At 38.6% G+C, this 24,617-nt stretch overlaps 1 protein-coding gene across 1 annotated transcript in view; it reads left to right on the top strand.

Moving 5' to 3' along the window:
• The window catches only part of TACR1 (tachykinin receptor 1), a 139,242-nt gene that overhangs the window by 73,055 nt on the left and 41,570 nt on the right, over positions 1-24,617 (top strand). Inside the window, exon 2 of the mRNA XM_029937680.1 lies at positions 4,338-4,532. Within this exon, the coding sequence (XP_029793540.1) occupies positions 4,338-4,532 (195 nt within the window). The remainder of the gene's footprint in view (positions 1-4,337; positions 4,533-24,617) is intronic.

The following is a 24,617-nucleotide window of genomic DNA, read 5'->3' as shown; positions in this document are numbered from 1 at the left end:
CATAGCAGCCATGCTCAAAGCTGCCACTGTTCCTCATTATTTAAACCCAGGAAGATATAGTCCCTTGACAGAAACTTGTACCCTTCAAAAAGGGAGTGAGTAGGGGTAAGGGAAGGTAGGGACTGGACCTGGAGGAAGGGTCTTGGAGGGCCAATCTCTTGGCAGAGGAAAGACATCCTCCCCGCCAGATGATTTAGGGCTGGTATAAGAGGATGTTATGAGGATACTGGGACTTGTCAGAAGATTGGAATTATTTTTCACAATAAGATTATTTCACTCTGCCTTTAAAAAAATGTGCAGCCTTATATTTTGCCAGATTTCATGGACTCTATGGAGAGTTATTTTTATAAAGCATGATCATGCAAGAGGAAGATAATACCTCAGGTGTTTTAGCTCAGAGGCCACATACAATTCAAGTCAGAGCCGCTGGCCCTCCATGGAACTGGAGCAACCTGACATGTAAAACATAATCCACACCCCACACAGCCTCCGGACCCCTGTCTCTGGCAGCCTAAGATTAATGCGTAAACCATGAAGATGTTTCATTGACTGCCTTCCGGTCTCTTGAGCACAGTGCAGTCAATAAATATTTATTGAATGCATTTTCCTAAGGCTTAGAGTACTTGTTCAATGATAACTCATAACTGAATAAGCAAGAATTGTTCAGGCAGGTTACAAATAACTATATAAGTGTAGATTAATGGAATCCAAGCTCGGAATGGTCAGCAAGAAAGAAAACATGCATTCATCAGTGGACAAGTTACTGAGTGGTACTAGATTTGGGGTAAATAAGAAAGAAGCATGTATCTTAAGCCCTAGAAGTAAGGATTGCCAAAGAAAGAAAGAAGGAAGGGGAGAAAAAAATGGAAAAAAAAAAAAGATAGAGATTTATAAATGGCTCTATTTTGAATAAATGAAAATACATACATTTTTTAAGGCCAATCCTTTGTATTCTCTCTGGCTTTATGTGGGTAATGCTTTCATCTGTCACTGAAATGGCTCCTACACTCAAGAAACGGCAGAGTTAACTGAAATGGGCTCCCAAGTTGTAATTTTTGCAATAAAGATAAAATATGACTTTCTGCAACCCATTTGCAGGTATAGCACCAATATGCTGATGCAGTTCCCCTTAAGCCCCAGTCACATTTGATTCTGAATGGTGTATCACCAATGTTGGGTTGGGGATGGGTCGTAAGGTATGTTTAAGACTGAATGTTTATACTGAGTTAAATGCAAATTAAAATCTTGCATTTGAGATCATATTAAAAGGGGGCAATGTAATTAGCACATTGTCCCCTGTGGAGTCCCCTCAGGCTCCTGGGAGGCCTGAGAATGGCATAGCTACAATGAGTGCTGGAAAGGAAAAACATCTTCACGGCTATGTGTCCAGCTTTGTAGGGGAAAGATCTTGCCTCTGGGAAATGATCCAATGAGAAAGTCTAAGTTAATGCAGACACTCAAAAAGATTCTGGCCTTGACCATCCAGGTCCAGCCCTTCACCAAATTGGAAAGGATAATAGTGGTTGCACGGTTCACCTCTGTTGGCTCTGTTTCAGGGCTTCCTAACCACTACCACCCTATGACTGAAGAGAAAACCAACGCTTCATTGCCTTCAGGCAGCAAGAAATTCCTTCAGGAGGGAAAACAAGACTTCTTAGGGTTCTTTTCTGGAGACCACCCTGAGGAGGGAAGGTCATCAGGTGTATTATGTAGTGGACCTCACCTGGAAGCAGCTGTGGCCTCTTGGGGTCACCTAAAGAAGACAAACAACGCTTAATTCACAGTATCTTGAGAGTCATCTTTGCCCCTTTGGTGCTCTAGACAACAGCTGAATGATTAGCTTTATAGCCACCAACCCAACTGAGGAAACTTGCCCAAAGATTTATAGATTACGGTTCAACCCCATCAAAATATCTGTTCCAACTCTCTTCCTAATTCTACTCTCTCTTGACTTCTAGACTGCCTGCCCACTTTCCAAGAGGCAGAAGGAAAATATTCTGGAGGGTTCCTTCCTGAAGGTTATCACTTCTGATCATATATGTAAAAGCTGACATGAGGTCCCTAAGATCCAGCCTCCACACACTGAGCACCTTCAGGGAGCATCACTATAACAGACCAAAGAATAAAGCCTAGGTCCCTAGCATGAAAATGTGGAGAAAGGTATTTTATTTTTAAAAAATTTTTTAAATATTTATTTATTTATTTATTTATTTATTTATTTTTGAGCATGAGAGAGACAGAGCATGAACAGGGGAAGGGCAGAGAGAGAGGGAGACACAGAATCTGAAACAGGCTCCAGGCTCTGAGCTGTCAGAACAGAGCCCAACGTGGGGCCCAAATTTATGAACTGTGAGATCATGACATTTAACCAACTGAGCCACCCAGGCACTCCAGAAAAGGCTCCTTCACATGACTGTGAAGTCAGACACTTAACCAGCTGAGCCACTCAGGCTCCCCAGAAAAGTATTTTAAAGTTTAGGATTATGGGGCACCTGGGTTGCTCAGTTGGTTAAGCATCCAACTCTTGGTTTCAGCTCAGGTCATGATCTCCTGGTTTTGTGGATTCAAGCCCAGCATCACGCTCAGCGCTGGCAGTGTGGAGCCCACTTGGGATTCTCTCTCTCCCCACCTTCTCTCTCTCTGCCCCTCACTCACTCATGCATTCTCTGTCTCTCTCAAAATAAATAAATAAACTATAAAAAAGTAAAGTTTAGAATTACGATAGGACATTCAAAGAAGCCTTCACAAAAACTGAGCCACAAAGCTTCCCAGACAGGGAGTCAGGTATATAACCATAACATAAAGAAGAGAGGAAGGCTCTAAACATTTCTGGCCACTCAAGCTGGATGCTCAGCAGACTTGTCCAAAATCCAGGAAGCACATCTCTTTAAGCCCCCCCAGCAGTCCCCCCGCCACACCAACCTGATTACCTCCTCGCCCTCTATAAGGCTCTGAGGTATTTATCAGATTACCACTTGAGGCCACATATCCCACTGCCATGTTTTGTGGCTGCTTATTTATGCGCCTACTCTCCTTGGAGAAATTAGAAGTGTGGAGCCAAGAAGGAAAAGCTGTGTTCCACATGCAGCAGGTGCCCAGTGCAAATTTGTAGAGCTCATACTGAATGAAATTGCATTACTTGTAACCGTGGCCCCAGTTCTGGCCTACAGATCCTAGGAGTCCAAAGAGTGTAAGAAAAGAATTATGTGGAATTATGTGCCGACAGCTGACAGCTGTGATTCTATTTGTCTTCTCATTTCTGAAGTCTCCATTGACCATTCTGTCCCACAAAAGCTAGAAATACCTGCGTGTCAGAAAAATCACATGTGAGGCTTTGTCAGATAATATTTAAGCCCCAAAAGCAGTATGAAATATAACTTCTACTCTGACAAAAATATTTTAAGAAATGGATCCATAAATTTTGCAAGAAAAACAGGGCAAGATGCCTTTTAAAATGGAAGATGCAGAATTGATGTGATTATAATTGGTATGAAATGCTAATTGGAATATTTATGATTCCTAAGATCTCTGTTACATTTCAGAGGTGGCACGAATTCAAACATGTGGACCTGCCCATTTAACTGGCACCATTCAGTGCTCCATCCCAGGTGAGAGGAGATGGCGTGGCTCCAAGTCCTGAGTCATCACTCACTTTGCTTCCTGCAGATGACATTTCATCTACCCTGGACTGTAATATATTTATGTGTGTCTGTTTCAGCAGATGGAGACTGTCTCCCATGAAGCATGTGTTGTGAGTCACACATTGACTTGTAGATGTTCAAAGAACTTGAACTTGAAGATTTCTCCAGGGGCTCATGTTTTGCTGTTAGGCTACTGCTTTCTCACACACACATTCATTTCCTTTCAAAATGTAGACACCAATATAAGGTTGCTAGCCTTTTAAGTTGCCATATAAAGACTTTAAAAACCACTATTTCTGTCAACATTATTCCTTAATCCAAAAAGGATAAAGGTAGTCTTTATATTGAATAAATTTATAACATTGTTCTTATCCTTCTAATTCTACTGTATGCCACTGATAGATACTTGGGTATAGACCATGAGCATTCTAGTGATGAAAACTTCTCTTCTAGAATGTTGCTAGATGGACTCTAAAACACTTAAGAACCTGGCTGACTTTTCTTATGGACTTTTCTTATGTCATAAGAGTCATAAGACTTAAGTATAGAATATGCAAAAAGGGATCAGAAAATAGTTATAAAAATCATCAGAAGTCAAAGGTTTCCCTGGATTTTTTCACTGATAGGAACAATGCTAATTGCTAATGCAAATTTTGGTGACCAAATCAAAAGTTTGTCCTTTCTTCTCTGTTCCAGGTATATGGCCATCATCCATCCTCTCCAGCCCCGGTTGTCGGCCACAGCCACCAAGGTGGTCATCTGTGTCATCTGGGTCCTGGCTCTCCTACTGGCCTTCCCTCAGGGCTACTACTCAACCACGGAGACCATGCCTAACAGAGTGGTGTGCATGATTGAATGGCCAGAGCATCCCAACAAGATTTACGAGAAAGTGTGAGTAGGGGTGACTCCCCGGTATCTCCTTTGCCTTTTCTTGTTTCTTCTTTCCTTCCATGCTCTTTTGTTGGTTAGGATTTAGTGCCCATCTATAAGCATTTCTCATAACCACTCTTGATATCAAGTTGATGTGTCCATAATTATCAAGGGACTATTATATCCCAAATACTACTATGGACTTTGAATGAAAATTAGAACAATGTTAAGACCTGGATCCTGGTATAGCCTACCCTCCAAGTGTTTTTCCATATCGTCCTGCTATTTACCAGCAACTCTGCCCTGCCAGTGTCTGCATGGCTTTGCTTGGGAGCTTTTTCCTCATCTATAGAACACTACTCTACCCTCTTGCTCAACATGCCAGAAGGTGGGGGAATTTTCCCCTGTGCCCAGCAGCTCTCAACAACTTATAGGCGTTGGTATATGAACACCGCAGCTCCCTCACCCCACAGGTGGGATATCTCTGAGGTGGGTGTTCTACATGATATCCAAGGTTTTGTCTTGGGATTAAGCTCCAGTCACCGGCAGCTGGCTCAATGATACACCTTTCCCTATACCAGCACCCCATTCCCTACTAGTATCTCCTTCTCCTCCTAACCAAGTCACTTGCACTTGAATCTTTATCTCAGGATGAGCCTCTGGGGAAAACCAAGCCAAACCACCTATCTTCTAGGGTTTTCTAGGTAGAGAAATTTCCAGGTGCATTCAGATACACAGGAAGGCAAGGTCAGTGCATTGAGACCTTATGAGTTACAAATTTCCTACAAGGCAGGTGAGGAGCAATGTGACATTTATATTACCAGCAATTTTCTGGACTCAGAGCACATGGATAATGTGGATTCTTTTGAAAGTTCTCTATAATCCTCCCATCTTGCATTTATTATGTGAATCATAAAAGAACACTGGTGTTAATAATCAGATGATCTATGTTTTAGTAACAAGATTGTCATTACTAGCCATATGACTCTGGGCAAGGATCACAGTCTTCCCTCATTGTTAAAAGGGAAGATGATAAAACACTTCTTCCCATAAACGACTTTTGTGAAGAGCAAACAAGATAATGTATCTTCACCTTGTAGGCATAAAAATGCCATACAAAAGGCAAGATACTATTATCAAGCCAAGTTCATCAGATAGCAATATAATTAATCATTATAGATGGTAATCTCATTAAATGGTAACATGGGACATTACCTGTTGGCCCCCAAGATTTGAGGGTCCACAAGCCTATTGCATAGAGTTATACTGCTGTCCTGGGGAGCATGGAAATGTGGCTAGCCAGAAAGCAATACATAAAGCCCAGACTTCGCCTTCTGGACACAAGCAGTGGGATTTAATCGATCAAGCAGTGGGGGGATTAATGCTCAGCCTAGAAGGAGACATTGGAAATGATTCTTTCAAATGAAACTATAAGCCTGAGCAGGGTCTCAGTGGGAGATAGAACATAGCTTTGTGAGCCGTACAGGGCCTGTGAACATGTTCAAACCAGAAGGTTCCCTGAAAAGGGAAAAATAAAGCCCTCTGAATTAAAGCCCATTATAAACTGCTTAGAAACTACCTTCAACTGCTCAGCTCTTCGTTCTTATGATCTTTTCCAAGTCTGGTCACCTTTCTAAAGTTTTGTTTCAAAATACAGTTCATTTATCTTCCAACAAATTCAAAGTTTAAAGTGGAAATAAAGGTTTATTTTTCCACAGATCTCTGGAGTTTTGTCCATGAAACAGTAGTGTTTAAAGTTTTACTTTTGAACATTTTGCTGTTTTATGCTTATTAATGACTAGAAAACCTTTTGAGACTCAACAAAGTGTGCCAGATTGTCTTATTTTCTTGCTTTGAGAATTTAGGGCAGCTGTACTGGACACGTGGTTAGATTTGCCATCAGTGTTTACTGCATGATTTTTTAAGTTCTTTTCTATTTATTTATTTACTTTATTAAGTTTTAAATTTTAATTCCAGGATAGTTAACTTATAGTGTTATGTTAGTTTCAGGTATACACAACGTAACATAGTGATTCAACAATTCTGTGTATCACTCAGTGCTCATCATGATAAGTGCTCACCTATTTCACCCATCCGCCCAGCTACCTCTCCTCTGGTAACCCTCAGTTTGTATGCTCTAGTTAAGAGTCTGTTTCTTGGTTTGTCCCTCTCTCTCTTTTCTTCCCTTTGCTCATTTGTTTTGTTTCTTAAATTCCATATTTGAGTGAAGGTGAATGGATAAAGATGTGAGATACACACAGACACACACACACATACACACACAGGAATATTATTTGGCCATAAGAAATAATGAAATCTTGCCATTTGCCACAACACAGATGGAGCTAAAGAGTATAATCCTAAGTGAAATAAGTCAGAGAAAGACAATACCACATGTTTAATTCATAATTTTAACCTTAAAAATGAGTCTTGAGAGAAGCATGTGATTTTATCTATTCAAGATGTGTAAAATGTTTATGGAGGCAGGAGTAAGTTGAAAGAATCCATATTTGCCATCCAGGTTCAGGCTGTGAGGTGAAGTGAACATATCTCAAGTGCACAGTATGCTTTATGTAAGCCAATTTTCTTTTTGTCAATATCCTTCATAATGCATTATGATATATTTTTAGAGAATTTAAGTTTTACTAGCTCTAAACTAAATACTGCTTTATATTCTCTTCTACTAGAACTAACTGCCATTTCCAAAGCACACAATAATCCCAAATTTGAAACCAGAAAGAAATTTCATTTAAGGCAGTATAATATTTAGGATAAAAACACGGGTCCTGGAGTTAAATGACCAGCTCCCAGCCATATCACTCTGTAGTTGAGTCACCACAGTCAAGTTATTTAATCCTCTAAACCTAATGGAACATTCCACATAGAGGTATTAAGAGAAATAAATAAGGCACATGCTTAGCCCAATGCCAGGCACATGGGGAGAGTCCGGTGAGTGTTAACTACTGCCATCAGCATCATTCATTGATCTGGATGCATGGACAGATGACTGGCAGCGGACAGTGTGATGGGCGGATGCTTAGGCCCAATTTGCCCAATGAAAAACCAGCGCCAGCTAATCACATAAAAGGGTTTTGTGAAAATTTTTAGATTGCTGCATTTGCCTTCTGGCCGCATGGTAAAACCCCAGTCCTGATCATTCATCATTCAGATTCTTTATTAATGCATGAATTAAATTAAGCACTATTAAAGAAAGGCAATCCAATAAAAGAAAGGCAAAACTTTTGAACATGTACTTCACAAAAAGAAATGACCAATAATATGTGAGGATGCACATAACTTCATTCATCACCAGTGAAATACAAATTAAAACCATAGTAACATCTTACTGCACAACCATTAGACTAGCAAATGTTAAGAAGTCGGACTCAACTAAGAATTTAGAACTTTTGGTGAAATTAGGAAACAATGAGAACCTTTGTAGATTGCTAGAAGAAATATACATTGATGAAGCTATATTGGAAAACATTTTGTAGTATCTAGAAAAATAGAAGCTATCCATACACTATAACTTCACAGTTTCACTCAGGAGTATTGCCCTAGAGAAATATATGCATGTATGTACCCAAATACATCTAGCATATAGAGTATATCAGTATTGTTCTTAATTCCTGGAATTGGAGATATTCCAAATGTCCATCATTGGCAGGATGGGTAACAAAATACTACTTAATTAATACAATGAACAAAATGTAGCTCCAAGCAACATGGATGGCCCTTACAAACAAAGTTTTCAAACAAAATTAAAGTACATCTTTAAGGGCACATCAGTAAGTGTAAAACTATAAATGCAAACAAAGAAGTAGTTACCATGAAAGTGAAGACAAGTTTATCTCTCATGGGAGGAAGGGGTGTGATCAAGAAGAGACACTTAGAGGGGAAGAGCCCAGGTGGCAGAGCAGCATGGAAGTTTTTTGTGTTTCTCAAGCCCATGAAATACAGCCAGATCAACACTAAACCATCCTGCATACCTAGAAAAATGATTTAAGGATTAACACAACAATCTGCACAATCTGAACCACAGGACTCAGCGGGTGCATGGCACTGGGGGAGAGAGAAGCCATGGAGAGCAGGGAGCTGTTTCTGCTTACAGAGAGAGGATGGAGACAGAGGGCGTGACTACGGGAAAAGCACCCCTGCAAAGCAGCTGGAGAGAAAGTGGGAACAGCCACAGAGACTGAACTTAAAGGGGAGAAAGGAGAAAGGAGAGGGTTTAAATTCCATTAAGACTCTATAAACAGGGGAGCGCAAAGTCTGAAACTCTGTGGCTTGATACCTGGCAGTGCTCTGGTGAGAAGGGAGGACCCTCAGGAGCAGAGTGAAGTCCAGGGGTCCTTGGGCCACAGGGAGAGGCAGTTCCCCTGCTGGGAGGACTCCCCACAGGCAAGGGTTCCAGCGGATCCTGGGGAAAAACATTCAAGGGTGCTGGAACAAGGATGTTGAGGGTGAAGCCTAGTGCTAGATATGTGTTCTGATTTTCCATAATCCCTGAAACACTGCTGCTACATGATCAATGAACTTTTTCTGGGGTGGGCTGGCACCCAGCTGTAGTCTCTGGTCATCAGCAGTAGCACAGTCTCTTGAACTTTCCTGGGCGTGGCCTGCACCTGGCCATTGTTCAGTGAGACCCTCTTGCAATTGTTCAGTGAGACCCTCTCACAGAGGGTCATTACAGTTCAAAGAGACAGTTCCTCTGAAGTAAGGGGTTAGGAACTACAGCCACCTCTGAGATAAAACTCAGGAGGGAAGTGCCTCCTGGCAACCTGAGGCTTGGTCACAGACTATAAAAGCGAGGAGTGGATGGAAGCTGAAGACTAAGGAAAGATGAACAATTGCTGGTGGGGGAGAACAGAATTCCAATACTAAAGGCCTCGTATCTGGGTGATGCCATTTTCACACGACCCACGCATGCGCATACACACCTACAAGCGCCACGGTAATCCATTCCAGTAAGCTAAGCAGCATCATCTACTGGAGAACAGAGCCATTACACTAAGCCCCGCCCAACCAGGCCAACCTTGCTCATCAAGAACGCAAATTTCTCTGGCAGATTAGTTTACGGGCTAATAAAGTGCTTCATAGTTTGACTTCTAGGGGAAAACAAAGTCATTTCAATTGTATTTCAGTCTGTTGGCTGGTCCATCTATTCAATTTTCTATTTTTTCTTTCTTGTTTGTTTTCTTTTTCTTGAATACAGAAAGAGAAAAAAATTATTTTTATTTTCAAGTTTTATTAAAAATATTTTTATTTTTTCTACTATATTTTTTATTTTTTAATTTTAAAAATTCTGTTTCACTATCATTTCATTTTATTCTATTTTATTGTATTCATTTTTTTTCAAATTTTCAAACATTTTCCTTTTTTCCCCCTTTTACTCATTTTTTCTCTAATTTGTCAAGCTCCTTTCAACATCCTGACCAAAACACACCAGGATCTAGCATCACTTATTTGATTTGTGTGTGTGTTGTTTTTAATTTTTTAATTCTAATTTTTTTACCTCATTAATTCCTTTTCTTCTTTCAAAATGACAAAATGAAGGAATTCACCCCAAAAGAAAGAGCAGGAAGAAATGACAGCCAGGGGCTTAACCAACACAGATACAAGCAAGATGTTTGAACCAGAATTTAGAATCATAATAATAAGTATACTAGCTGGGGTCAAAAATAAATTAGAATACATTTTTGCTGAGATAAAAGAAGTAAAACCTAGGCAAGATGAAATAAAAATGCTATAACTGAGCTGCAATCTTGAATGGATGCCACGGCAGCAAGGATGGATGCGGCAGAGCTGCAAATCAGCAACATACAGGACAAACTTATGGAGAATAATGAAGCAGGAAAAAAGCAGGAGACCAAGGTAAAAGAGCACAATTTAAGAATTAGAGAAATCAGTCTCATTAAAAAGGAACAACATCAGAATCATAGGAGTCCCAGAAGATGAAGAGAGAGAAAAAGAGGTAGAAGAGTTATGTGAGCAAATCATAGAAGGAAACTTTCCTAACCTGGGGAAAGAGACAGACATCAATAGTCAGGAAGCACAGAAGACTCCCATTAGATTCAACAAAAACTGACCATCAATAAGGCATATCGTAGTCAAATTCACAAAATACCCAGGCAAGGAAAGACTCATGAAAGCAGTAATGGAAAAAAAAGTTCTTAACCTACAAGGGAAAATGGATCAGGTTTGCAGAAGACCTATCCACAGAAACTTGTGGCCAGAAATGAGTGGCAGGATATATTCAATGTGCTGAACTAGAAAAAGATGCAGCCAAGAATTCTTTATCCACCGAGGCTGTCATTCAAAATAGAAGGAGAGGTTAAATGTTTCCCAGAGAAACAAAAATTAAAGGAGTTTGTGACCTCTAAATAAGCCCTGCAAGAAATTTTAAGGGGGACTCTCTGAGGGGAGAAAAGACGAAATACATACATACATACATACCCAAAGCAATAAAGACTAGAAAGGACCAGAGAACACCACCAGACACTCTAACTCTACTAGAAACATAATGGCCATAAATTCATATCTTTCAGTACCCACTCTAAATGTCAATGGACTAAATGCTCCAATCAAAAGACAGAGGGTAACAGAATGGATAAGAAGAGACACTTAGAGGTGCTTCTGAGGGGTGGGCACTATTATGTTTCTTAAGCTAGGTAGTAGCAGCATGAGTGCTTAAAAATTACTCATAACACCAGGTAATTCTGTTCATCCACTTTTTCTGGAATGTGTGTTTCATATTTTTTAACCTAAAATTAAATACTATTCAAAGGACTTTGCTTCTACAAGCTCTCAAGAAACTCCTCTCATTGGGATAAGCCCAAGAGTTCCTTCAGAAGAAACTACCTTTTGAGGTGTGGGACTTTGCCTGGAATGATATTATTCATTACGTATTTACCTCTGAATCCAAAGTGTGGACTGACATTACTTCATTCTCATGTTTACTTGACCTTGTGAATTTTGCCTTGCTGACTTTTATGCTTCAGCCCACCTGGAATTTCCCTAATTCATTCAAGAGAATATAGGACAAATGCTGTCCTTGGTGGGAGTGACAAATTTTCACCAGAAAATAAGCCCCAGACAGTCCCTATAGCTTTCACCCCTTCCTGCTACATTCACAAGCACGTACCTCTGGGCTACAGATAGACTTGGTCAATTTCCTGGAAAATAATTTAAAACCTTATTTTGCATTTTGAAATACAAATAAATCATGGAGTATACTGAGAAGTCCTATAATTTATTTAATCACCCTTATTCCCCTCACTTATTAAAGGCCCTAACATTTTGATGAATATTGTTCCAGTCTTTTATTCCATCTTTAGGGAACTACTGTTTCTTTTGAAGTGTTTTACATACGTGCAAGTCAACACAAATAAAGATCGTTTCCCTCTATGTAACACAAAATGTAGCTTATTATGCACATTGTTCTGTACCCTATTTTTTAAATTTAATACATCTTCGAGATATTTCCCTATCAGTTCATGATGAGCTTCTATATTCTTTTTCTTGGTTACATAGTACTCCATGCTACAAATGTATAGTGTTATTTAAGCCATATGTTTTGGTGGACTTTGGATCATCTCTAGCCTTTTGCTATTACAAAGTGCTGCCATGGACAACTTTCTCGTATATCATGTAAGGCTACCCATAGCCAAAATGGAACTGCGGAGTCAAAGATATTTAATATTTTAAATTTACATTTGCCCTCCACATGGGATTGTACTAATTTACATTCTCACCAGTAGTGTATGAGAGTCCCTATTTCTCTACAGATCTTCCAACAGAGTACTCTTTTGTCAAGCTTTTAGACTTTTTCCAACTATAGTTAAATTTTGCATTTCTCTTATTACGAGTAGGGTTGAATATCTTTTCATAACCAGGGGAATTTGTATATACATCTTATTATTTGCTTATTCCACTTACCATATCATAAATTATTTCCTGTACATTTAAACATGTTTCTAGCAACTTATGTGAAAATATATACCCACATGTTTAAATGTGTGCATAAATAATAATTTTAACTAACCCACTCCAGTGGGTTCTTTTGTCCGACTTAAGATAAAGCATTAAGCTTTATTTTTTTTAAGTTTATTTATTTATTTTGAGAGAGAGAGCACAAGTAGGGGAGGACAGAGAGAGAGGGTGAGAGAGAATCCCACTGCCAGCACCGAGCCCAATGCAGAGCTAGAACTCACAAACCATGAAATCATGCCCTGAGCTGAAGTCAGATACTTAATCAACTGAGCCACCCGGGTGCCTCCAGAACTCTAAGTTTTAAAACAAACTGATTCTAGCTATATTCCTAGATGCTAGCAGGGACTACTTCAGTGTCGTCTGCCATCCTGTTTATTTTTTTTTTTTTTAGTGTTTTATTATTTTTGAGAGAAAGAAAGACAGCGTGAGCAGGGGAGGTTCAGAGAGAGAGGGAGACACAGAATTCAAAGACAGGCTTCAGGCTCTGAGCTGTCAGCACAGAGCCTGAAGTGGGGGGGGGGGTGCTCAAACCCACAAACTGTGAGATCATGACCTGAGCCAAAGTGGGATGCTCAACTGACTGAGCCACCCAGGCACCCTGATCCTGTTTATTTTTACAATGCATAGTTATAGAAAATAACCTAATGTTGTAACATTCATGAAAGTGAAGATGTGGGCTCATTATTAATGCAATAATATCATCTGTAATGGAATCCTGCCATAATTTGTAAGCTGGCTGCTTTGCTGTGGCTGCTCTGGTGAATTGTGACACTGCCCAAGAAGTCCGATGAGGGGGAGTAGATTGACTGGCTTCATGGGTGACCAAAAGTGACCCCTCTTGGTCAAAAAAATGCACATGAAAGGACAAGGAAAGTATAGAAGAGAAACAATTGGCTTTGAAAAATGCATCGACTTCTCCATTCTATTAAAACACAGAGGAACTGGGGTGCCTGGGTGGCTCAGTCAGTTAATTGTCTGACTTTGGCTCAGGTCATGATCTTGCAGTTTGTGAATTCGAGCCCCGTGTTGGGCTCCAAGCCTGGAGTCTGCTTTAGATTCTTTGTCTCATCCTTTCTCTGCCCCTCCCTCACTTGTACTCTGTCTCTGTTTCTCAAAAATAAATGTAAAAAGAAATTTTTTTAAACACAGAGGAATGTGACATAGCTTTCAAAGTCATTCAGAGCCAAACCCACACTTGAGGATGCTACACAGGCTGTCAGTTTGCAGCAGTCCCAGAAGGTTCCAGGGCAACGCCCTTGAGGACAAGAAAGATGAATGAGCCAACATTTCTTTATCAGAAGGCCCACCACCAAGGCCAAGAAAATGTCTGTAATGAGGATGAAAAATGAGAAAGACATCCAAAAGAATGAGATTGAGGCAGCCAGGGGAATTTCAGTTTTCCTGAATCATTTATTAATATTGGTTATATATCATTTTCTATTAATTAATCTTGTATGTACCTAACTTTGCAGTAGAGTGTTAGTAAGAAGTAAGACATGCCTAGCTGAACTCCAAACATTACCAATAGTACTCGGAAAGGAGGTTATACCAAAAAATAGCATCATTCGTGACTCTAATTACTTAGGAAATTTGTGGAAGTATACATGAATGTGTATATATTAGCTCCAAGATAATTCTCCATAAGTACCAGTTGTAACAAAGACAATATGTGTTGTTATTTTTTGCAGCATTTTGTCTTTTATATACAGCCCATCATCAGAAGTTGGCTGAAAATTTTACATTTATAGAGATCTTTAATTTCATTAATAATACTGAAAACTGAAAATCAACTAACTGAAAGAATAAGATGGAGGAATATCAGAAAATGTACCTGCAGCATTACTTCTTAAACTTTCCACCTCCTTGATTATGTCACAAATAAACAAAAGAAAAGAAATGTGGATCCTTTGCCAAGCTTGTCCCGGCCTTGGTCAGACGAGTGTCAGCATATTTGTGTTTCCAGGACTGATTGTTTATGCTAGCTGTTATGATTAATCTCCTCCCCTGACACCTGCTACATTTATAGATACAGCTGAGGGCCTCTGGTATTGTCTCAGCTATTGAGGAAAAGCAGTTAAACCAAAAATGAAAAGTACATTGACACTTCAGGGAAAGATAGTAGCATAAAAACAATCCCTCAACCTTGACTCCATAAAGAAATTAGAGTGAGCAAAGTAAGGAAGAAGGAGGCAGGGGGACAGCCTGCATTAATGCAGAAACTAGGAAGGTTGCCATACAGATGCCAGAAATTTCACTCATAGGTACTGTGCAGAAAGAGCCAAAGAGGAGGCAGCCACCAAGGATTGTCCTGGGCAAGATACAAAATAGCAGCCCCTAATTAGGAGAGGAAAGTGTAAGCCTGAGAAAGATGGGGAGCCCCCCCCAGTCGGAGACTCCTTTGGGCTGCCACCATCGGCTTCCAGAAGCAGCTGCTCTTAGAGGACAGAGCACACACAGGCCAGAGAGTGTAGTCCACAGTAAGATAAAAATGGATGACTTCCTACAAAACTGTAAATATCAAATTGATGCAGCTTGAGGGGAGAGAAATGAAAATACCACCCACAGATTACATTTATAAAAGGCACTGGGATCAAAATTTTTGCAGAGAAGTTCTTTCAAATACCATATAAGTTTTCAAGAGTAATATGCATTTGGCACAACATAATTGTAAAAACTGACAGAGAACTCCAAAAACAAACCTTCAGGCCAAATCCATTTACAAACATAGATGCAAACAACCTAATTAAAAGTCATCCCAAGTATTCAAAATTATATTAAAATAACAATGGTTTGTTTTTGAGCATGACTTTTCCCAGCAAATAAGGTTAGTAAGTTATCAGGAAATCTATTATATTTCATTCAATTAATTGGTCAAAGGAAAACATCACATATTTGTTTCAAATATCAAAATAGATTTGTTAAAATGCAATATCTACTAAAGAAAAAAGTAGTTTATATCAGCAATAATCCTTGAGAAAATGAATGAATAACAGATCTCCTTTACAACAGAAACAAAATAAAAACACTTTGAATATTTAAGAAATAGGAGTTATATGAAGAAAATGAAAAACATCATGCTATTTTAGACTTTACTGATTGGCATAGGAGAATATTTGAGAAATGCATTTCACTTGATTCAAACCCTGGAAAGTATCTAAGGCCGTGTAGGAAACAGTCTCCTTTCTATCTTTTTTATCCTATTTGTACACCAGTATTCATCACAGCATTTTTCACAATAGGCAAAAGGTGGAAACACCCTCCGTCTTTGTATAATTCCATAAAGTTATCAGCTCTCCACAAACTTCCTACAAGCATATTTAGGTAACTGATAAAGCAAATCATTTGAAAGAATAAATGGGTAAAAACAATTCAAGAAAAGATTGGGGGTGCCTGGGTGGCTTAGTTGGTTAAGCGTCTGACTCCTGGTTTCAGCTCAGGTCATGATCTCATGGCTTCATGGGTTCAAGCCCCACATCGGGTTCTGTGCTGGCAGTGCCAAGCCTGCTTAGGATTCCCTCTCCCCCTCTTTAGCTGCCCTTCCCCTACTCATCCTTTCTCTGTCTCTCTCAAAATAAATAAATAAACTTTAAAAATGAAAATATTGAACAAGAAGAATTAATTTTGATATCATCAAGGTAATAAAAACCAATGATAGAAATGACATGCTCTTCCAGATATGAAAATGCTCATTTCTGGGGATAGAATTAATCAATAGAAAAACAGAACAGAAATCACACGCCCATACATATACACAGAAACCCAAGACTATAAAAGGTTGTCTTTACTATACGCTACAGATGACATGTCCTATCTATAAGAACTATTCCATAAATTTGGAGGGAAACCTGATCAACCAAAACTCTGTGGAATTCTCTAACTCAAATAATCTTATAGGCAACTGCATAACCCACCACTGCCTACAACTTGGAGAGAGTCACAATCTTTATTCACATATTGAAGCCTCTGAGAGTCTTTCCATTTAAAAATGCTTTAAATTTATCTTTATAGGAAATGCATTCATGTGGTTAAAAAGAAAGTTAGTGTAAAAGGGTAATCAGGAAAAGATTTCTTCTTCTAGCCACTCTTCTTACTGTCTTGTGGCTTTGTAAAGTTTATGCTTATTTTTTAAAGTTTGTGTATTTAATCTTGTTTTCTTTCTCACACAAAATATATAATATACCCTAATCTTACTTTTTCAATTAACAATTTATCTCAGATATCCTTTTTCACCATATGGAGCAAGCATTTTCATTTTCTATGGTTGCATAATATTCCTCCACGTGGATAAAACATCACTCATTTATCTGTGATTTTTATGTATATTTGGACTGCTCCTAGTGTTTAGCTATTTCAAGTTATATCGCAATAAATCATCTCCACCCTAGTTAAGTATTGTAGTAAAGAAAACTGACAGTTTTGCTTAAACCTGATGTTTCCCAAGTTTATGTGATCATAGAATCCTTCTTTTGATTAATCCAATTAACATCCCACAGAAATATTGTCCATAAAACATATTCTGGAGAAACTCTGGGCTAATCTTAAAGCTGTATTCCTTTCTCACAACTTAAGACCAGTATAATTCCGTGTAAGTTGGGATGGAGAAGGGGGCTTTCCTAACACCAAAGGCAAATCCAAAATGAAAGAGATTGGTAGTTTGAATACAGATATAGATATATTTCTTAAATTCTATATGAAGAAACTCCATGAGGAAGTTCTGAAAATGACAAATTAAGAGAAAAATACAATGTATGAGATAAACCATGAATATAATTAACATAAAGAAGCTCTGACTAATCATTAAGAATAAGGTTTTTTTAATAAAAAAAAACTAATAGCTCTGAAGAATGAACTGAAACTAGACCACTTTCTTACACCATACATAAAAATAAACTCAAAATGGATGAAGGACCTGAATGTGAGACAGGAACCCATCAAAACCCTAGAGGAGAAAGCAGGAACCAACCTCCTTGACCTCAGCCGCAGCAATTTCTTACTCGACACATCTCCAAATGCAAGAGAATTAAGAGCAAAAATGAACTTTTGGGACCTCATCAAGGTAAAAACCTTCTGCAAGGCAAAGGAAACAATCAAGAAAACTACTAGGCAACTGACAGAATGGGAAAAGATAGTTACAAATGGCCTATCAGATAAAGGGCTAGTATCCAAAATCTACAAGGAACTCACTAAACTCCATACCCGAAACACAAATAATCCAGTGAAGAAATGGGCAGAAGACCTGAACAGACACTTCTCCAAAGAGGACATCCAGATGGCCAACAGGCACATGAAATGATACTCAATGTCACTCATCATCAGGGAAATACAAATCAAAACCACACTGAGATACCACCTCACACCGGTCAGAGTGGCTAATATGAACAAATCAAGAGACTATAGATGCTGGCGAGGGTGTGGAGAGACAGGCACCCTCCTACACTGTTGGTGGGAATGTAAACTGGTGCAGCCGCTCTGGAAAACAGTGTGGAGGTTCCTCAAAAAAATATCAGTGGAACTCCCCTATGACCCAGCAATAGCACTGCTATGGATCTACCCAAGGGATACAGAAGTGCTGATGCATAGGGGCACATGTACCCCAATGTTCATAGAGACACTTTCAACAATAGCCAAATCATGGAAAGAGCCTAAATGTCCATCACCTGATGAATGGATCAAGAAGATGTGGTGTATATATATATAATGGAATACTACATGGCAATGAGGAAGAATGGAACATGGCCATTTGTAGCAAAATGGATGGACCTGGAGGGAGTCACGCTAAGTGAAATAAGTCAGGCAGAGAAGGAAAGATACCATATGTTGTCACTCATAGGTCTAGCAAGAGAAGCCTAATAGGAGACCATAGGAAGGGAGGGGGGGAGAATTGAGGAGAGGGAGTGAGGCAAATCATGAGAGACTTTTGAATGCTGAGAAAAAACTGAGGGCTGAGGAGGGAGGGGGGAAGGAAAAGGGGGGTGATGGTCGTGGAGGGGACACTTGTGGGGAAGAGCACTGGATTTTATATGGAAACCAACCTGGTAATAAACTATTTAAATAAAAATAAATAAATAAATAAGCAAACAAACAAACAAACAAATAAATAAATGTTGGTAGAATTCATCTGTGAAGCCATCTGGTCCTAGACTTTTGTTTGTTGGGAGTTTTTTGTTTTGTTTTGTTTTTTTATTAATGCAATTTCCTTGCTGGTAATTGGTCTGTTCAAATTTTCTATTTCTTCCTGATTCAGTTTGGGGAAGTTATGTTTCTAAAAACTTATCCATTTCCTCAAGGTTATACAATTTGTTGGCATATAATTTTCATAATATTCTCTTATAATCCTTTGTATTTCTCTAGTGTTCATTGTTATTTTCCCTCCTTTATTTCTGATTTTGTTTATTTGAGTTCTCTTTCTTTTTTTCCTTGGTGAGTCTAACTAAAGGTTTATCAATTCTATTGATTTTTTCAAAGAATAAGCTCCTGGTTTCATTGATCTGGGTTTTTCTGTTTTTTATTTTGTGTTTTATTTTGTTTATTTCTACCCTAATCTTTATTATTCCTTCTTAACTAGTTTTGGATTTTGTTTGTTCTTTTTCTAACTCCTTCAGGTAAAAAGTTTATTGGATATTTTTCTTGCTTCTTAAAGTAGGTCTATATTGCTGTAAACTTCCCCCTTAGAAAAACTTTTGTGGAATCCCAAAGATGTTGGGCTAATGTGTTTTCATTTGCTCTTGTCTCCATGAATTTTTTATGTCTTCTTTGATTTTTTGGTTGACCTATTCATTGTTTAGTAGCATGTTGTTTCACCTCCATGTGTTTCTAGATTTCTATGTGTTCTTTCCAGATTTTTTCTTGTAATTGATTTCCAGTTTTATAGCATTGTGTTTGGGAAAGATGCATGTTATGCCTTCGATCTTTTTAAATTTGTTGGCACTTGTTTTGAGGCCTAATATGTGATCTATTCTGGAGGATATTCCATGTACACTTGAAAAGAATGTGTATTCTGCTGTTTTAGGATAGAATGTTCTGAATATATATGTTAGATTCAACTGATCCAATGTGTCATTCAAAGGCACTGTTTCCTTGATGCCTTTCTGCTTGGATGATCTATCCATTGATGTAAACTTGAGTGTTAAAGTTCCCTATCATTATTGTATTATTTTCTTCCTTTATGTTTGTTATTAGCTGCTTTTTGTATGTGTGTACTCTCATATTGGGTGAGTAAATATTTACAATTGTATCTTCTTGTGTAATTATTCCCTTTATGATTATACAGTGTCCTTCTTTGTCTCTTGTTATAGCCTTTGTTTTAAAGTTTATTTGGTTCAATAGAAGTGTTGCTACCTACGCTTTCTTTTCACCTCCATTTGCATGATAAATGCTTTTCCCCCTTCACTTCCAGTCTTCCTGTATCTTTAGGTGTGAAATGGGTCTCTTATAGGCAGTATATAAATGGGTCTTGCATTTTTATCTATTCCATAACTCTATGTCTTTTGATTGGCATGTTTAGTCCATTTACAATCAAAGTAATTTTTGATAGGTGTGTATTTATTGCCATTTTGTTACTTTTTTATGGTTGTTTTTGTAGTTCTTCTCTGTTCTTTTCTTCTCTTGCTCTCTTTTCTCACCACTGGCTTTCTTTAGTGATATACTTGGATTCTTTTCTCTATTTTTTGGATATTTATTATGGGTTTTTGTTTTGTGCTTACTAACTGAAAAATATAAAGGGAATCATTTCAAACTTTGGATGTAACACTCTAGTTTAAGCCCAATATAGTTAATTACTTCTCTTAGAATAGTCCCTAGAATTGTTAAAGAAATGTAAAAACCCATTTCAGCTCTGGAAATGAGAGCAGGGTGTTACCCACTGGACAGGGTCGAGGTTTTTCAGGTAGCTGAACACCTGAGACCTGACAGAGGGAAGGTACAGCCAAATGGAAGAAGAACAACCTACATGGGAAAACAAGTGTCAGGAAGCTGCCTCTGGGCAGAAGGCTGCATGGTGATGCTAAGGAAGAGCTTGAGGAAATGGATTAAGGCTAGATCTTGAACTTTTCAAATCTGGAATGTGCAGTAGGCCTCAGGGTAAGAAACTGCCAGCTCAGGGGTCAATGTCCAGCTTCCCAATGGCTTCCACAGTTGGGGTCACGAACCCTAATGACCAGAGAAGGGGGACAGGGCTCTGAGCATCTCTAATCTGCCATCTACAGTGGAGAGGGAGCAGGGAAGAAAAAAGTCATGGCAAACCATAGTTCCTTTTCCTTTCATCTGTCATGGGAAAATGCTATTAGAAACCAAGATCTGAGTTCTAGATGTGTAACTGTTATTCTTAAATGATTTTTAAAACACTCGAATTTTCTCAGTTTTTGTTTTTCATGTTGTAACTACTGAGAGGTAGAACCCATATGAACAAAAGCTCTTTGGGATCCTCAGTAATTTTTCTGAGTGTAAAAAGTCCTAAGACCAAAGAGTTTGAGAACAACTGATACAGACTTGCCTTCTTAAAAGTATTTTCTCTTCCATTTTATAACTATGGTTTATAAACCATGATTTACAGTCACCTCTATACACTTGTGTTTTATTAATCATCACCAGTATATGAGCTCAAGGGCTTCCTGATTTTGAATTCTCATTTTGACTCATCTTTCACTGTCCTAGGGAATGTCTTCTGGTAGTTTCTTTGCAGAAAAGAGTACCTTCCTGCATATTTGAAAATACCTTTTTCTTGCATATACATACAAATAGCAGCTTGATTGGGTGTATATTGGTGGAATATCCTGTGACTTTTTAAGTTTTGCAAAGGTCACTCTTTTGTTGTTTGAAGTCAAAATGGTTTCTTCTTTTGGGACTAGCCTGAAATGTATTCCAAGATACTAATCAAATTATATATTAATGCAGGAAATCCAAACAGGATTGAAACATTAGGTTTGCCAATAACAGGATGGTCACTGTAAAGTTCCTGGCCAACATATACTTTAGATATACATTTTTTAACTTTATTATAATTACAATTATAATTAGTACTCTTTTGGCTGCAAATAATAGAAACTGACTTTGCAGAGTATGTCAATTAGACCTTCTGAGTAACAAACTATTCCAAAACTTAGTGATTTAAAGTAACAATTATTCATGTAGGTCATGATTTTGTGAACTGGTTGCGTGATCTGGTTTGTGTCAGCTCAGCTGAACTCTGTAGGATCTCATATATCTTCAGTCAGCCGTGGGCCATCTGGCTGCTGGATAACCTAGGAACCCCTACTTACGTATCTGGCACTTAGAAGATTGCCAGCCAAAGTGACAGAGGTGACTGAACCATGAGTTTCTCATCATTCAGCAGGAACACTATGGTTTATTCACATGGTGGCTGGATTCCAGAAACAGCAAAAGAGGATAAGCCCAACTGCACCAGTGCTTTTCAAATCTCTGCTTGTCCTGCATTTGCTAGCATGATGTTGGCCAAATGATATGGCAAAAAATATGCTCGTGTCATTACTTTTAGTTGCTGAAGAGAGCCTGGCATTTATTTCTAAGGTAAAGGTGCAGAATTATGATGATGGTTTACTCAACATGGGTCAAGAGCTCACTCCCAAAGTAATGCACAGTAGGACCAATATTCATTCACCAGCTATGTGACTTTGGGAAAATTGCTTCATCATGCTTCTGAGCCTCACTTTTGCCATATGAAACTTGGGAATAATAATAGTACCTACATCATGAGTTATTGGAGGATTAGATGATATACTGCATGTAAAGCCCTTAGCACAGTGTCTGGTACATAGTAAGCATCCAATAAATGCAGATGACCACTACTTCTTAAGTTGCTTTATTTAATTATTATTACAAATATGAAAATCTTACAGCACCATTGCTGGAAAGACTTGTTAAAAAATATATAACATCTTCCTTTACTCCTTTATCTTTAATCTTTAACATTTTGATCTCTCTCATTCAAAAAATCTTTTTTTTTTTTTAGTAACTAGGATCTCTTGCAATCTTACTTCTATTCCTATTATATGTCATATCTTTATTTTTACCTTGTTTTCCTTTTTCTAAGTTATTCTCAGAAAATAATCAAATTTTCCTCTGCCTGACTAATTCAAATTTCTGCCTTGCCCACTGTGTTGTTTATTGTTTTGTTTTGTTTTTTTAATTCAGAAACCATGATTCTCATCATGGTTGGGTTTAAATGCTGGAACCCATTTAATGGAAGTTTCCTTTTGTTTCTTAAAGATGGCATCTTATTGAATATTTCTGAGTACAAAAATTAGCTATTTAGCTAGTGTCCTTTTTTGTTGTTGTTGTAGTTATCCGTTTCAGGGCATACTTACTAATATCACCAAGGATGTTTAGTGAATTAGGGGTTGCATCTCTGAATCACAAAATTACTTTATAGTTTCCATAAACTTTATATTTTTATTTATTCTTCTTAAAAGAAAACTATGGTTACTCAGTGTCATTTATCATTTCATTCATTCACTTAACAAATATTTATGAACAACTTAGTTTATGGCAGGAACTGTGCTGGAAATAAAACAATGGCCAAGATGCACTCCCTGCCCTCAGAGTTCTTAGAGTCTACTAGGAAATAAGAGAAGTAAAGAAGCATGTAAATACCATGCTGGGTGGTAGATGTTATAGGAAAAAGTCTACAGTGCCAGGAGAGCAAAAAGAAGGGTATCTTTAACATGGAGTCATGAAATGTTCAACAGACCAAGTAGGTAACTGGTTGAGTCCTGGGGGTTGAGCCTGAGTTAGTCAGACAATATGTGGTGGGAATGGGGTGGGGCTGAGGGTATTCAAGGTTCAGTGGAAGAAAGAATTGCAGGTTGAACCGATAATATGCTGTAAAAGAGAGATCATATGTCATGCTGAAAAAATTGAACTTTAAAAATAATAATCGCCACCATCATTAAGCACCTGTGGTGTTCCAGGCACTCTACCAATTTTACATGCCTCATCTCATTTCATCCTCATAGGAGCTCAGTAAGGTAGGTAAATTGTCCATGATTTGCCAGGTAGTGAGTGGCATAGCTAGAATTTGAACCAAGAAATTCTATCTATGGAACTCACTCATTAGCTACTATATATTATCCTGTCTCTCTGAAGAAATTCAGTGTATTTGAGTGAAGTGTGTGTGTGTGCATACGCATATGATATATAGTGGGTGGTATGGTGTGTAAGGGGGGGTGGAGGGGCAGGATGGGGAATAAATGAAGAAATACCAGACTAGAAATCGTGTAGACCCATTGAGGAATTTAGACTTGGGGAGTAACTTCTGGAACAGAAAAGCCTGAAGCAAGAGGTGGTTGTGAGACTCCTTGTGAGGTGCATACCAGTGGACATATGAGTCTAGCTCATGAGTGAAGTCTGATTGTGTTAGAGATATAAAAATGTGAACCATGAACTCACAGATGGTTCTACAACCTTTGAGATACATGAGTCACCTGGGGAGAGCTAATCAAGAAAGTTCTGAACAAAGGAGAAAGTTGGTAGAATAGGAAGACTCAGCCTAGGGGATTGTGAATCAGTGGCCAGTGGGGTAGGAAAAAAATCTGGGGTGTAGAATCATGGTATCATGGAATGAAAGGGACCTGGGAATTGAAAATCAAGTCAGTCTGGCTCTGCTAAATTCTCCTAGTGTTCAGCATCTAGAGAAGCACCAGACAAGAATATGAGTGATTCATTCATACAGGGCAGAGATGCTAGCCTATGAATATCATACAGGGTGGAAAGGGTAATGGAACTGGTGACAGCTAAAAAAGAGTGATTACATTGATGGACAAGGAGGGAAATAAAACTTGAAGAGGCTGAGGGATAGGAAGAAAGTGGCAGGCTCAATTTATTTGAGTTCCCATTAAGATGGCACTGTGACAGTGAAGGTTCTTTGGCAAGCGAGGCAGGAGGATGGACATGGTATGTATGGAGGGGATGTTTTAAATCCATATCTCAAAAGTGGTGCACACTTTTTTACAAGTGTGACCAGGAAGCCAATAACCAATAACTGAAATTGAGGAAACAGATAAGGAATCTGAAAGCTGAGATGTCTGAGTGCTGGGCAGTCTTCCTCAGGAGAAAGAAGTCACCACAATGAGCCAGAGGCAGGATGGAGGAGAAAGCTTC

Source organism: Suricata suricatta, chromosome 4, assembly GCF_006229205.1.
Source record: "Suricata suricatta isolate VVHF042 chromosome 4, meerkat_22Aug2017_6uvM2_HiC, whole genome shotgun sequence".
Lineage (NCBI taxonomy): Eukaryota > Metazoa > Chordata > Mammalia > Carnivora > Herpestidae > Suricata > Suricata suricatta.
The sequence above is the reverse complement of the archived record's forward strand: the minus strand, read 5'-3'. Positions and strand labels throughout refer to the sequence as shown.